The 15445-nt window shown below is 36.5% G+C and overlaps 2 protein-coding genes across 3 annotated transcripts; one reads left to right on the top strand and one right to left on the bottom strand.

Moving 5' to 3' along the window:
* Positions 1–2735: 2735 nt before the first annotated feature.
* Positions 2736–7468, bottom strand: LOC135466597 (uncharacterized). 2 transcript variants are annotated; one of them, XM_064744171.1, is made up of 5 exons: positions 7394–7468; positions 5321–5518; positions 4460–4530; positions 4071–4213; positions 2736–3731 (listed from the first exon to the last, which is right to left on the bottom strand). In XM_064744171.1, the coding sequence occupies exons 2-5, from the start codon at positions 5437–5439 to the stop codon at positions 2769–2771; spliced, it is 1296 nt and encodes a 431-aa protein (XP_064600241.1). In that variant the 5' UTR covers positions 5440–5518; positions 7394–7468; the 3' UTR covers positions 2736–2768. The 2 variants fall into 2 exon arrangements, with proteins under 2 accessions (XP_064600241.1, XP_064600240.1); XM_064744170.1 differs by lacking the exon at positions 7394–7468 and adding an exon at positions 6041–6396.
* On the top strand, positions 6514–14917 carry LOC135466596 (cilia- and flagella-associated protein 58-like). Its single transcript, XM_064744169.1, has 16 exons — positions 6514–6627; positions 6974–7048; positions 7427–7642; positions 7904–8052; positions 8412–8568; positions 8860–9054; positions 9223–9360; positions 9822–9981; positions 10239–10321; positions 10694–10885; positions 11243–11404; positions 11753–12040; positions 12429–12764; positions 13117–13341; positions 13555–13688; positions 14135–14917. Exons 1-16 carry the CDS (start codon positions 6619–6621, stop codon positions 14250–14252), a joined length of 2637 nt encoding a protein of 878 aa, XP_064600239.1. The 5' UTR covers positions 6514–6618; the 3' UTR covers positions 14253–14917.
* Positions 14918–15445: the final 528 nt, after the last annotated feature.

Genomic DNA, 15445 nt, shown 5'->3' on the forward strand with positions numbered 1-15445 from the left:
GTGTGTAGAGGAAGGCAGCATGAGCTGGACTTGAACTCACAGCGACACACGCATATATAGGCCTAAATACACCCTCTACAGCACACTCAGCGAATATATATATATTTATATACACATTTATAGAGTGTAAGTAATCCTATACATAATCCTATGTATATACGCCTGTATGAATGTATTGATGCGAGTGTTTATTTATTTATTCGTTAATATTGTAATTGATAACGAAATACATGCAAGTCTCGGTCCTCTCTGGTATACAAGGAAAAATGCGTTGGGCCGGAAAGGTTAGAAATCTGTTCTATTTCTACGTCTCGGCGCAGTCGGCAGACGGCTTATATGCAGGGTAACTGTCCAAATAATCATTTTTCTCTGATAAAATTTGACATTTTTTAAACATATAGGCATAATTATACTGTACTGGCTAGGTTTATTCCTGTGATCACACAAGACTTAGTATCTATCTTAGTCCATAAATTTTCTCTCTTGTTAGGCCTACAATACAAAAGGCAGTTCAATCTAAAGTTAATGACAGCTAAAATATGAAGTAAGGTTCATCACACAGACAACTGAAAACTATGTGTAAAAATACTTTCATTTATTTTTTCCAATTCCTGTGACGTCCGAGTTCCTAACCTCTGATAGTATGTTCCTGGAAGACCACCTAGCTTAGAATTCAAATGTTTGAGCGCCTTTCACTCTTTTCACAAAATTCTAAAAAAAATAAATGAAAATATATTTATGTGTAGTTTTAAGTGGTCTATCTAATGATGCCTACTTCGATTTTTAGAGGTCTTTTGCTTTAAAGCACAAATCTGGTCTGAAGACGGCATAGCCTTTCTCTGTCCACAGAACAGATAAGATTTCGCGTATTACAAGTGAAAAAACAAAAATGCAGTATATCATGAAGATCAAGAAACTAAGAATTTGCGAGTACTAACTGTCTTAAGATTATATTTTCCGAATAAGACAGCTTTTATACTCGCGCAGATAGTAAGATTCACGTAGACTCCCGTGGATGGGCCATTTTTTGGTGTGGTCAAGAGATTTTTTTCCACCTCAACGTTTGTTTTGTGAAATATTTTCTTATAACATATATATATATATATATATATATATATATATATATATATATATATATATATATATATATATATATATATATATATATATATATAATCCAGATAATCTGATATTATTCACTGATTATGCGTTGAAAAAAATCAAGATATGTATAATAAAGAAAAAACATCGTACCAAAATATGGCCCATAAAGTTGGCCACACAATCCTGCCCAATTTCAACCTACATGTAAACACATAATTTTGGATAGTTTTCCTTATTTATTCATGATGCTTGTTTGTTGTCCCATCCATTAATTGATCATGGTCGTGGGTTTCCCCCGGGCTCTGTCCGGTTTCCTCCCACCATAATGCCGGCCGCCGTCGTGTAAGTGAAATATAAGTGAGAAAGTCAGTACGGCGTAAAACACCAATCAAATAAATAAATAAATTAACTGATCATTGTTCCGTTTGTCCAGGAGTTTAACAAGAGTTAATAAATAACTTAATTTTACGATTAGTTTGATGTTAGCGTCCGTTCAACAGAATACCTATAAAACTAGTACTTAATATTCAGCTCTAATTGATTTTTGCGGGATTTAACATTAGATATACACGTGGTCTTTGACATCACGCATGTCATTGCCAACATCTCATGGAGACTGGTCCTTAGAGAATTGCTTTCACGAAAAGACATTTTATAGTATCGAAGTAACTCTGCAGTAACTTGCATTAAACTGAACTTGCATGCATTTTGGAAATTGTGCATAAATTTTAGGAAAGATAGGCGTGTCAACATATATATATATATATATATATATATATATATATAGGCCATGCAGCTTGCTTGCAGCGCATAGACCCCTATTCGTGAACCACAATGTAGTAATAATACACATACATCGTGATACACATATGAAATGCATGAAAAGAACCATGCATGCAGCGCTGTAAGGACAATGCATTAACTGGAGACCGTATGTAAAGCGTGGTGATTCAGTGTGTAAACTTGGGGGATACAGGGGCCTACGTTGCATGGTGATGAAGGCATGCGTACACATTTTACCGCCGTGACCGGGCCTATACTAGTAAAAGCTCTGGTTTTCGAAATCTGATTGATGAACATCTTTATCTATATTGTATGTCATTTTAATTCCACATGTTATTTATTTCAGTTTTGATCACACTATGTATGCTATAGCAGTCCATTTAATGTGCAGGTGTCAATAACACACGCCTTTATGTATATAGTGCGCATAAGTGGATGAGAGACACTCTTCAGGGCACTGTGAAATACTTCAGAATATCCGGCATTAGACATGTCCGGGAGAAATTAAATAACTCGGAAACTCATATACAATTCCTAGAATTTTAAATCCGTGTGTTGCATCAATTGATGAACTTGTCAGCTGAGAAAGTCCGCATATATATATATATATATATATATATATATATATATATATATATATATATACAGCTTCTATAAAGCAATGAAGGAATCAATGGAGACATATAGACCTACACTCTGTCTCTCTCTCTCTCTATATATGTACTATAGAAGAAACATTATATATATATATATATATATATATATATATATATATATATATATATATGTATGTATATATTTTAAGATGTATTGTGAATGGATGAAATGAAATTTACATCAGTTCAATGTAAAAAAATAATTTATTAAACTTTTTCTTTCCTTTAATAAATAGCAAACACATTTGTAGAACTTTCACCAACAGCGTAAGCGACAATGATATTTTCTGAGTCCTTCGGCCTATTTTTGGCCTTGTTATTGAGCTTAGTATCAGAAGGAATGCCGACCAGCTGACCGTGGACAGTGCCATCTTCGGGCACTGGCAGTATCCAACGTAATGTCACAAGGGGAGGCGACTCTAAACTAGTTGTCACACAAACAACATAGTTAACGTTCTTGATATCCGAAATGTTGTGTTCTTTCAGTATATTGACGAAAGCTGCAGTTTTATTCACTACGCTAACACCAAACAATATGGAATCAGGACTGTCTGTTTCATTTCTAACGGTCATAATTTTTGACGTTATTCTGGCAGAAGTTCTCAGCAGTAATGATAGGTCTATTTCTATGATGATTTTAACATCTCCTCCACCCCAATCTAACCCAGTTATTTTACCCTGTATCTTATGGCTGCCCCACAAAAGGGTATGGCCAACTTCACCTTCATAATCATTTGAAATGTTTTCTCCTTCATAGAAATCAAAATTTTTGTCTACGCCTTTTCTAAGTAAACCAGTACCTTCGTTTTTGGTATGGAAATTTAAACTGTCAGTTGGGTTGACACTGTAGAGAGATAAATCATCAATAGATAAAGCATCACTGTACTTAATAAATCCCTGCTTTCCACTGTCTCTAACAGCCCAGAAGTCAGATTTATTTAATAATGTATCACGATTATGTGACACTGGCAATGTGACAAATATCATATCATCGTGGACAAGTAAGGAGCCATTGGAAGCAGCAGAGTTTTGGAATGTCTGAATTTGCTGATGATGGAGACTGTTGTCTGTCAGTGTTGCTGAATCACAGCCTGTAAGATGGCCAAGGTCAGTGAACCAAACCACTTGGATTTTACCAACAAACTGATCGTTCAAGTCAATACCAAATAAACGGAGAAGGCCATTTTCCTGAAACAACAAAATAAAAAAAAGTATAATTTACATCAAGGATGAGAGGACATAAGTTTATCACATTTTTTTCAGGTAATCTCTCATGCTTTCACACATTTTTATGCTTTCTTTTTACATTTTGTCACAAAATCTTTAATAAATATGTCACACCATACTAAAGCAGCAAAATCCCCATTTAATGACTTTACTGGTACATGTATCTAGACAATATGTTTCATACTGTCGCTTTATACACAATCTTCAAAAACTTTATTACTGCTTAACTATTTTCAGAATTTTATTTATGTTTTATTATTTTTACAATCCCTGCAGATTTGCAGGTGGTACAACGCTCACCTTGCTGGAGGTGTTCTCTGCTCTGAACACAGCCAGTATGTAGGATCTGTGTCCACGAATTACGGGTGTAGCTATTGGGTAGAATGTCCCAGTGGCATTATTCACTTTGTAGCGCATAGTCACAGTCCCACCAGGAACTCCATCTGTACACAAACGAAACAATGGATTATTCACATTTTTGCATTGCATACCACATAAAACACACTTTTATCATGTGAAAAATGCAACAGCATTATCATGCAACTAATAAGCTCCTTTTTATATAATTATTTACGTTTCCATAGTGACATCAATGTACAGATCCTCTCTGAGACAGTATTGTAAAGTAGTTTATCCTTACAACTTGGGCGTGCAGCACACGTGTGTTTTGACATCCTCAGTATACTTACTAGTAAAATACGTTGTCAGAACACCAAATGATGATGTCAGAAGCAAGATGCCATTGTCAGCTAGATTTAGACTACAACAAAAAACAAAATCACTAGGGTGTTGGATGGTTTAGCACTTACTTTATTTTTTTTATATTTTACTATCCTTTTGTTGTCCAACAATGCTTTAAAGGATATATGAAAAGGAACTCTAAAACAAACAATATGTTTAAATGCCAAATCAAGAAAATTATGCCCCTGAATTTTTGTTAATAAAATTTCATTTTGGGGTACTTTTATACCTGTTAATTATCCCTCTATATTATGCATATTTTCCATCAACACTCAGATTTGTTCAGAAATTACGTTATTGTTGATCTTGCTCAGAACTTGGTGTGACCACCCCCAGAGTGCCCAGAGCCTGTTGAACCATGTCACTAGAGTGTGGGCAAGGTAACATGTACACATACTGCATGGCTTCTTTGGGTCGGCTTAGCGCCCCCTTCGTACCCCTACACCCACCCTCCACTCAGTCCGTTCCCCACACCCCCGCCCCCTTTCGGCCAGACCCATTCAGTCTGTCCCCTAGAGGGATAATCGTTCAAGTCAATGCTGCCAGCTACTTAATTTCCAGGCTAACCGCTGGGTCTTTAAGAAAACTGTATTTCAACACCATTTTTACACCCCAAATTGAAAGTTGAAAAATTTGTTTGAACTGCTACATGTTATTGCACATTATAATCTGTTCCTTAACAATGGATATCAGCTGAGGAACACTGGGCATGTTTTAGTGTTAAAATACAGAACCTTAATTTCTTCAGCAGTTTAAGTACCTTCATGGGTGCAATCAATATGTTTCTGTTTTTGAATGATTTCAATTACCTAAAGATGTCTATCATGGAGGGGATGAGGGCTATCACAGGCTGTATCACTGTCCCATCAGGTCTGTATTGAAGTAGTTTCTCTCCATCTGATCCTATGATGTCCCCAAAAATATCCATCAGAGGCAAAGGTGGGTGATGCAGTATGCCATCTTCCCATGCCACAGTACCATTCTCATGGCTTAAGCCACCATACCCTCTTCAACAAACAATATGACAACACCATATTACATAAACAATTAAGTATGCCTGAAATGTAAAGACAAGAAAACATACCCAGTAACACAAATAGAGGAAAAGCTTTATTTTAATTCTTCTTGTCTGTTTGGTACTTTTGAGCATGACAGTGCATTTATTAATAATGCACGTAATTATACATCAATGGCTCACTCCTGTCTAGAAATGCATAGCTATTCTTCATCTCACACAATGCCCACTGTCAAATTCTGCAGCTAAAATAATACCGGTACTCACGTTGTACATTTGGCTGGTATGATGCCATATGGATATTGCATATGGTTCATTTAGTTCTTTCCTATGTGACTAAAAAAGAAAAAGATGTACTGTGCCGTCAACAGCACCAGAATAACGGTAAAATAGATACAAACTGTGAGTGCAAACTGCAAGTGTAACTTTCTTCAATCTTACTAGTTATACGCTCTGAATAATAAAATTTTGCCAAACCTAACGCCAGAGCAACCTCAGACTAGATTATACGTACACAGCTTTTCCGGTCAGAATCGGACAAACTATGCCCGCGTCGTTTCCTACACATCCTAAGCTATTATGAAGAGGTTCCAAGAGTACACTACTTTTCCATTTGACTCGAACTGGTGACGACGGTAGCCTCAACTGTAATGCGAACGATCCGCTGGGCGTACACCCGAAAATTGGACATCCAACAATCCCTTGCGCTGGCAACTCGCGCACAGCGCTTAACAAAATGAAAGCACGAACGCATGCTTCAGAAAAACTGGTGAAAAACGAAACCATTCTTATATCGACATTGGCCTATGTTTGTAACATACTGTTTGTGTGTGTTACTGTTAATACATTATCACTGTCTCGTGATAAATCCATGTGACAGCCACCGGAAAGCACGTGTCAATGTTTTGATAAGGTCAAGGGAGGTAATTTATGTCGATTATTTCCCCCTGCCAATAGACGGCGCTTCGTGAAACCTTGGAAACGAAAGATGTAAATACTGCATCCTCAGACAACACTGGAGTCATTTATGATTTGATTTCATTGAGTTACAGTTATTTTCTTGATACAAGCTCATCCACCACAAAAAACAAAATGACAGAGGTAAGATGTTAGTTCTGAAATTTCTGGTTGTTCGATTCAAAGAGATAGATTTATGGAAAGTTTTTGCAATGGTTTTTGCTGTATGTTTGTTGTTGTTGTTGTCGTGCTTTTTGGTGGAATTTCCTATGTGATTGTATTAAAAGTGAAATAGATTTGAAGAATTATGACCTTAATGTTTTGCTGTAATCCGCTGTTAGTTTTACTTGGGATTTTGAGTATGTTTCACTTGTTCATTTTGTGAATGGCAGTCACGTTCTTTCAGTTTCAACTTCATTCATTGATTGACGCTCTCTATTTAGTATTGCCATATTTGTAAATAATTACAACATTTTTATGTTTTATGTAGGAGAAAAAGGATACAAAGGATAAAACATCCATTGATGACAGTGCCTTTGAGGCACTGGAGAAGGACTTTCAGGAGGTATGTCTATAATGTGAACGAAATGAATGATTTAAAATAAGTACAGATTCTGTGTGTTGTGTATGCTGCTTTCAAGTTTCTCGCTTTGCATCTGCAAATGTGTACCTGGTGTTATACAGTTAACTTGCCCGTTCCCCTATTTCCAACAAGAGAAAGAGAAACAAAGCAATTAAAACCATTTATATTGCAATGTTGAAAAATGTCTAGTGAACAGAAATACATTTGGAACATCAATACATAAAGATACATATACATGTATATGTAATAATGCATTTACACTATGGTAATCTGCACAGCTTCAAGTAGTATTCATGTTAAGTCTTGTGTTAATTATATAATACTCACAGTTAAAATGTTGTCCATGTTTTGTTGATACAGGTCCTTCAAGAGCTAATGGGAGATAAGAGCTTGGAAAAATTCCGTGGGGAGTATGAAAAACTTCATCGTGCTCTGAAAAAATCTCATGAAAGTGAAAAACGTTTGATGCAAAAATGTCGGGAATTAAATGCAGAAATTGTGTCTCACTCAGCCAAGGTTTCTACAGCTTTGAAACTTTCACAAGAAGATCAGGCAACTATTGCTTCCTTGAAAAAGGTGAGTTGATTACAGTGTCTTTGTATTCTTTCTAATGATATAAAATTTAACCACATGTGTATGGTGGCTTTCAGTCTTGAAAATTGGCTTTGTTCAAATAAACAGTGAATGAAATAAAAATCTCAGTAATGAAAAGGTTTTTGGCTCTAATATTTGAATCTTTCTGTTTTTCTTTTAGGTGTATTAAAACTGTAAAGTTCAAGTATCAAAGCAATAAAGGAGGTCATATATCATATTCATTAACATTGTTTTTATTGACAGGAAATAGAAAAAGCATGGAAAATGGTTGACGCAGCCCATGAAAAAGAAACAAGAGCTAGAGAAACAATTCAGTCATTAAAACTGGAAATTGCTAACCTGAGTAAGCTTGTTGAGCAAGGTGCAGGACTAACAATGGGGCAGGAACATAGGTTAGTATTGTTGTTGGTCAGTAAAATTGTGAAAGAATGGATGATCATGTTGAAAGATTAGCTTTATTAGTAGTTACAGCCATTAGGTACACATTTTATTTTCACACAGTGTGTGTACGATGACTTCTGAGCATTTTAGCATTTATTGCTAAATGCATGGTGTACCTTGGATGGGATAAGTCACAGTAATAAATGTATATATCACCTAAGAAATTTGACCTTAACTGAGTAGTTTGAATAGCTTAGCCGATTCTTAAGTTTGTCTTCTGGAGATCCTAGAGCTATATGTGAAATCAATACAGATATATGGTACATTCATTTTGAGTGATAAAGTTATATTTTTGTATTTGTTGTTTCAGTGTAAATGAACTGTTAAAAATCAAAGAAGATCTGACCAAGGAAAGAGATGAACAACTGTCTGAAATTGTAAAGCTACGAGAACAACTGAATAATAGTCATGAGCAACAACAGAAGTTGGAGGCTGACAAATTAGCAACGGAGGAAAAAATACAGGAGGTGAGAAAAACTTCAGGTGTAACTCTCTCACTGTCTCCCAATCCCTGAAAACATGTCAACATTAGCCCTTGCATAATGAGTTGTGGGTTTCTTCAACTCTTTTGTTCATTATATATCTCATTTAAGAGGTTTGTAAGATGTTTGACAAACCTGAATTCATCCACCATATTTGTTTGTAAATTGAAGTATTCGTCACTATGGCATAAATACCAGTAATTTTAATAGTGATAGATGAGAAAATTGTTAGCCAAATACACCATCAATCTTTTAATGTAAAATTATCCGTTTCAGCTGAATCAAGACATCCAGGTTAGAAATAATGAAGCTCAGCGTGAAAACCGAAAAAGAGACAAAATGGAGAGAGAGTTAAAACAGACAAAAGCTGAACTTGATGCGCGATCATCAGAAATCAAGACCATGCAGGTTCAAATAGAACGCTACAAACAGGACCATTCCAAATTGGACCAACAGCTCAAAGAACAGAGGGTAAGTCTATGGCAAATAATTTTATATGGCGTGAACCACTGCCATTTTTATTGTTCAACATTTATACAACAGAAATCCACAAGTACCTTTTGATTAATAGTTTAGTCTGAGTTTTATTGTTGCATCATTGCACTGATTGTTTTTAATTTATGGTGTTTTCTTTGACAGATTCTTAATGAGAGAGCCATCAAGGATACAGAAATCTTAAATGCACGCTTCCAAAAACTGCAGAATGACTATGAGGTTCAGATCAGTATGGCTGATCAGCTGGCCCAGGAGAACCAGTCAAAAGCATTGGATCTCAAGGCAGGTTATTTAAAAGGGGATCTGATTGGCCCAATTAGTTAAAACCAACCAGTTGTAGTGAGCTAAATATAAGGTGTATCAGCACTGGTAAGGCTGTTATATTATGTGGTAAATTGCCCTATTTTTCTTCGTGAGAACCCTGCATTATCATCAAAGTATGTACATGTATATTGACTCTCAATAATATCATTGTATACTTAGGTTATTATACATGCATGAATAATCTTAATTAAAGGCGTGTGATGTTCTTAGTCAGAATTTAAGAAATGAAAAACTATGCACTTTTTTGAGGAAGCACCCAAGTTGTAGAGATATTGGAGTTCAAAATATTTTAGACTGTTAAGATGGATGCAGATTATTTTAAAATGTAAAACAAATTCCATTGCTGTGTCTAGTATTCATACACTTATTAAGCACTGCTCATTTCTAGTTCTGTAGTTATCTTTGTTGTGTTATTCCAGCAAAAAGAAGATGAGACAAATGCCCTGAAGACTGAAACTCAGCGAGTGAACAAAGTGAGAGAGAATATTCAACGTAAACTGCGAGCAGTAGAAGATCAGAAGGTAGATGTTGAACAACAGAAAGAGACCCTCAAAGGACAGATTATTGGCCTGGAAAGAGGTGTGTCTAACTTCAAAGATATGTTAATAAACAGAACATTTTATCAGCCCATAAAGTAAATCTCATTTTACCTGGTAGTTTGTAGTTGACAAAAGTCATGCCATCACAAGAAGAAAATAAGTTTTGTATAGAGCTATCCTTTGTTATTGGATTGATTTTAATCATTATGTTATTGATATGATTAGCTTTCTGTTTAATTTGTGGGCGTTTTTTAAAGGAGGCTATTAAATTGTTTATCATACGACTCTTGAATGCAGAGCTGGAGGCATCCAAGAAACAGGCTGAAACAGATAAAAAGGCTATAGATGACTTGGTCAGGGAGAGAGACATATTAAATAAGGTGAGAAGAAAATAGTGTTCTGTAATTCTTCAAATTCTTCAAATGTTTGCAAGGTGTTTATTTAAGCATACTCTGAGGGCACTATTCTGTGTAGATTGATAAAATTGTACTTTTTGTGAAGCCCTGAAAATGACCAACACTACCAATATATTTATCTCCAAAAACAAATGGAAAAGGTGCATAAATTGCACTGAAAGTTGCTCTTTTTACTCCAAAAAGTGGAGGAATGATGGTACATAACTACAGAACAAAATATAATTGTATATGGGATTGTGTTAATTCAAGAGATGTCAACTCTTTTGACAATAATTGCACATTGAATTATCAACACTTTAAGTGTGTACTACATGTACTTACATTTCTCCATAACAGAACATGTTGAAAGCTGCAGCAGCCACCCAGAAGCAGCTCCATCTGGTCAAACTCCACGAGCAGTCAAAGAAAAACCTGGAACAGGAAATCCAGAACTACAAAGAGGAGGCTCAGAAACAGAGGAAGATCATTTACCAGCTGGAAAAGGAGAGAGACAGATATATCAATGAGGCCAGTGACCTCACACAAAAGGTGAGAGTTGGTGGCTAATTCATACATAAATTGTTTGCATGTACATATACAAATGTATGGAATCATTTAGCTTTTAATGTGACCATTACAGAATACTTCTGATTTGCTTATTTTATTTGACCACTGTTTCGTAAACTGGTTATTCAGGCTGTATTGTTTGTGATTTAAGAAATTAATGTTGGCAAGACTAGGTGATACTTATGGACGCACTTAAATTTAAGAACAAATTATCCTCAGCATCATTTTTAAGACAGGCCAACTTTTTACATCTATTAAAGTGTCATGTAATGTCATATAATTGTCTTATGAATACGGTTGTTATGTTGGATTGTATTGAATTGTGGGTTGTGTTCAAAGGTGTTACAACATATGGAGGATGTAAAGGTAAGAGAGATGCAGATCTTTGACTACAAGAAGAAGATAGCTGAGGCGGAGACCAAGTTGAAACAACAACAAAATTTGTACGAAGCCGTCAGGAGTGACCGAAACCTGTACAGCAAGAACCTCATTGAATCGCAGGTACAGAAATTCATTCTTGATTCTAAGATACTTGTGATAATAACTGGTAATGTTTTCTGAAATTTGTGGGGACACTGCTTTTCTTTTATACATACCGTAAAAGTCTCCACATTAACGATGCGACAACAGGGCAAGCTAATAGGGCAAGCTATTGGCATTCAACAGCTTATCAAAGAAAGGTCGTATCAAAGGGGTTATGAAAGAAAGGTCGTATAATTGAAATATACTTGAGTATGGCGTACGACACCATTCAAATAAATAAATGTGAGACTGAAGTGATGTAATTTGAAATAAGATTAAAATTCGTATTCTATAAATTTTGAAATGTATCACCCTTATGATTTACAGGATGAGATCACTGAAATGAAGCGTAAGCTGAAGATCATGAACCATCAAATTGACCAACTGAAGGAGGAGATCCAGGCTAAGGAAGCAGCTTTGGTGAAGGAGCATCTGGAACACCAGCGGGTGGAGAAAGAGAAGGAAACCTTGAAGGCGGAGTTGCAGCAGATGAAACAACAGGCTGCCGAAAGCAAGGCGTACATTGAGGCCCAGGAGGCAGAGGAGAGAAAACTGCTCAAGATCATCGCTGAGGCTGATGCAGAGAGAGTCAAACAGAAGAAAGAGCTTGATCAGGTGAGGACTGTTGTGGCTCAAAGTATCGAGTTTTAAACCTTCTGAATTGAAAGAAAATCAGTCCGTATGTATACTAGTAAATGCAACATCAGTTTCACCCTCTTAATATCTTCTGGAACAGCTATGATAGCATTGAACCATTATAGGCTGTTTTGCGTCTTCGTCAAGCTGAATTGATTGACACCTAAGTCATCAACTGATCATGTAATTTCTGATTGCACAAGTCCAGAATAATTGTTGCTATATGTGCTCTAACTTTTTCTTGTTCCGAAAAATGCGGTGATGTGTGTATGTGATTTTAGAACAAAAAATTCTTTCAAGCATGTCATAAACTTAATTTTGGAAAGTATGGGTCTTGTAGTGTGTGACGTTACGTTCGTGTTGACAGGTGATCGGTGAGCGAGACATTCTGGGTACTCAGCTGGTCAGGAGAAACGATGAACTGGCGCTATTGTACGAGAAGATCAAGATCCAGCAGTCTGTGCTGAACAAAGGAGAGATCCAGTACAACCAGAGACTGGAGGATATACGAGTTCTGAAACTGGAGATCAAAAAACTGCGTCGTGAGAAGATGATTCTGCAGAAGAGTGTGGCTAACGTGGATGACCTGAGACGTGAGGTGTATCACCTCCAGAGGGAGCTATTGAGGGAGAGGACACGCTGTAAGGCCCTAGAGGAGGAGCTTGAAAACCCCATGAACATCCACAGATGGAGGAAACTCGAGGTCAGTCACAATCACAACTGTCTCACGGCTGATTCTGAATTGCCAGTTGTAATTTTACTTTCCGCATTGATTCATTTCGTTGTAGAGTGGCAACTTCATAATGTAAGATTGGGTGGGGTTAATGCCAGTTTAGGTACATGTAACACTTGTACAAGTGGAGTTGTGTTGGTGTACAGTGTTGGATCAACACCAATACATACGTGGTGAAAGGTGCATGCAATAAGATGACTGGTAGGCAGTGGTAATTGTATGCTTTTTTTATTGATGTTTTCTATGTTGGTAGTCTTTTGTTATGAATGGAAACGTGGCATTTCCATTTAGCTAATCTAAGTTTAACAATCACATGTTATAGGGAAGCGACCCAAGCACATACGAGATGATCCAGAAAATCCACACGTTACAAAAACGTCTGATATCAAAGACGGAGGAAGTTGTTGAAAAGGAACTGTTGATCCAAGAGAAAGAGAAACTTTATGTTGAGTTGAAACACATTCTAGCTCGACAGCCAGGTCCAGAAGTGGCTGAACAACTGACCATCTACCAGCAGACTCTCAAGGAAAAGACGAAACAGATGAAGGTATGTAGCATTCCTGCAACGATATTTCTTAATGTTCGTGATGCTTTGAATCACGGATTATGTTGTAATAAATGATGCTCAGGACATGATTTGCTAATTGTAAGTTATCTGACCATCTGTGTTGGAGATCATACCGAACTAGGGAGGAGTATTTATAATGACATGTTATTACAGGAAACAGTCTACATGTATTCTCTTTATGCTTTCTTTCAGGCAATGTCATCAGAACTGAATATGTACGAGTCACAGGTTAGCGAGTATAAATATGAGATAGAGCGAATTGCGCGAGAACTGCAAGAGGTGAAGAAGAAATACTTTTTACAGAAGAAAAAGGAACAGTCTCAAAGGTATGATGATGACATCATGCCTTTACCATGTGTCATGTTTTCATTTATTTCTCAGTCCTTTTTTGTCCCCATCTTTACTGTCATTCAGTTGTGTGTATAATGCAGAAAACTTTTTCGAGGTACAGTAGTTGGCTCAGAACACCGATCGTTAATTGTATATGTAGGAGTATTTATACAGGAGAACCTATACATTGCAAAATAAAGGCAGCGGAAATTTCTTGTCTTGGGCCCCTTGTCATCAGTCTGAACAATATCTGTTGGAAGACGATAAAATATAGGAGACACCAGTTTTTCATCATGTAGAACAGAGATGACTCTCTAGCTCGCCCATACCTATGCGCCAAGAACAATAGAGCATACAGTAACCCATAAATCCAGTTACAGCTGTACATATGTATACATGTATACGCTCCATAAAAATTCACGTATTGGTCATTTTATTTCAGAGAGCGGGAGAGAGCTATAGCCCAAGCCGGTGCTCCGATAATACAGCCACAGAGACCAGACGCTTCGAGATTCACTGGAGGAGGTTTTAACCTTAAACCAGCCAAAACAGCTGCATAGCTAACCACTGTACAAATGCGCTGACTGTGATAAGTTTTAACCTTATAGGGACATTGCTCGAAAAGAGCCCGGCAAATTTTTCCTGACACCCAATCCGTTTAAAAAAGCTTTCAAAATGCCGTATGTTTTGAAATGTGAACAAGTGTATCAAGAAGAACATATTTTTCGACTTTCATGAACCGGTTTTCATTCGTGTTGTAAATTTCGATCATCAACCCACAATTAAATCAGTATTTCACACTGTTTGCTTCCTACTGCTAGTGTCAATTTTAGGTACATATATGTTCATCTGTTTAAGATAGGCTTTTCGAATGTTTTATATGTTCCTAAGTTGATGTATGAGGTGAATGCAAATGTTTGTAGCATGATAGTATTTAATGCAGAAAACACATTAAATTTTATTTAGGTAGAATTTCTGTTTCTGTACTTCTTTTATTAAATTACTAACGGCCATAAGTCACATTTTGTAGACGGAAGAAAATAATATTGGGTTAGTTTGTGCAGGTAAATATATTTTGGCAAGTAACATCCGTGCTATTTCACATTTTATCAAATGAAATTCAACTGTAATTGTTGAGGAAAATGACGTTTGTAGGTGTCAGTGTTTTCTGTTCTCGTAAACTCTGGGCTGTTATTAATAAAACGCGAATATTTGTCAAAAATTAGCATAGTTTGTGTGCATATTTACTACGGTCCTCTGTACTGAAGGCATAGAACATGACAAAGAAAATAAAACTGTTTCCAGGAATAATATACTACAATAGGTTGTTACCCCTGTGGAGATGGTAATGACCGTGCATGCAGTCAGTATGCTTGAGATGGCTTTCAGTTAGTCGGACATGTGAAAGTGTTTCCATTCCAGCCTCAGACAAGAGTTTTTTTTTGAATTTCCTTGCCTCCAGCCTTTTCAGTGACAATAAACGATCAAAGAAACGTGGGCCAGTCTAGTGGTTTTCCCTGGAATTCATTTGACATGTTCACTTGCCTTCCAACTGTGAAACCGACGGTTGTCATGGAAGTAAATATCCGTGAGTGCGGCGTTAAAAACTAATCTATCAAAGATGTCTTAAGCAGAGTGTCCTTAAATTATTGCTCCGTATTCTTATTATTTGTTCTAAATTCGGATTTCAAATAAAGATCACCAGATACTGATTATATACGACGTACATAGGGTTGACGACGTAACCTCGGAC

This window comes from Liolophura sinensis, chromosome 6 (assembly GCF_032854445.1).
Source record: "Liolophura sinensis isolate JHLJ2023 chromosome 6, CUHK_Ljap_v2, whole genome shotgun sequence".
In the NCBI taxonomy this organism is placed as follows: Eukaryota; Metazoa; Mollusca; class Polyplacophora; order Chitonida; family Chitonidae; genus Liolophura; species Liolophura sinensis.

Excerpts from the sequence above, each read along its gene's own strand:
- LOC135466596 (XM_064744169.1), top strand. Across the intron at positions 9,982-10,238 it reads GATTATTGGCCTGGAAAGAG|AGCTGGAGGCATCCAAGAAA; the intron begins GTGTGTCTAACT and ends TCTTGAATGCAG. Across the intron at positions 13,689-14,134 it reads AAAAAGGAACAGTCTCAAAG|AGAGCGGGAGAGAGCTATAG; the intron begins GTATGATGATGA and ends ATTTTATTTCAG.
- LOC135466597 (XM_064744170.1), bottom strand. The coding sequence starts at position 6,312 with ATGGTTTCGTTTTTCACCAGTTTTTCTGAAGCATGCGTTCGTGCTTTC. Across the intron at positions 5,519-6,040 it reads ATTCTGACCGGAAAAGCTGT|AGGGTATGGTGGCTTAAGCC; the intron begins GTACGTATAATC and ends TGTTTGTTGAAG. Across the intron at positions 4,214-4,459 it reads TCTGACAACGTATTTTACTA|ATGGAGTTCCTGGTGGGACT; the intron begins GTAAGTATACTG and ends GTTTGTGTACAG.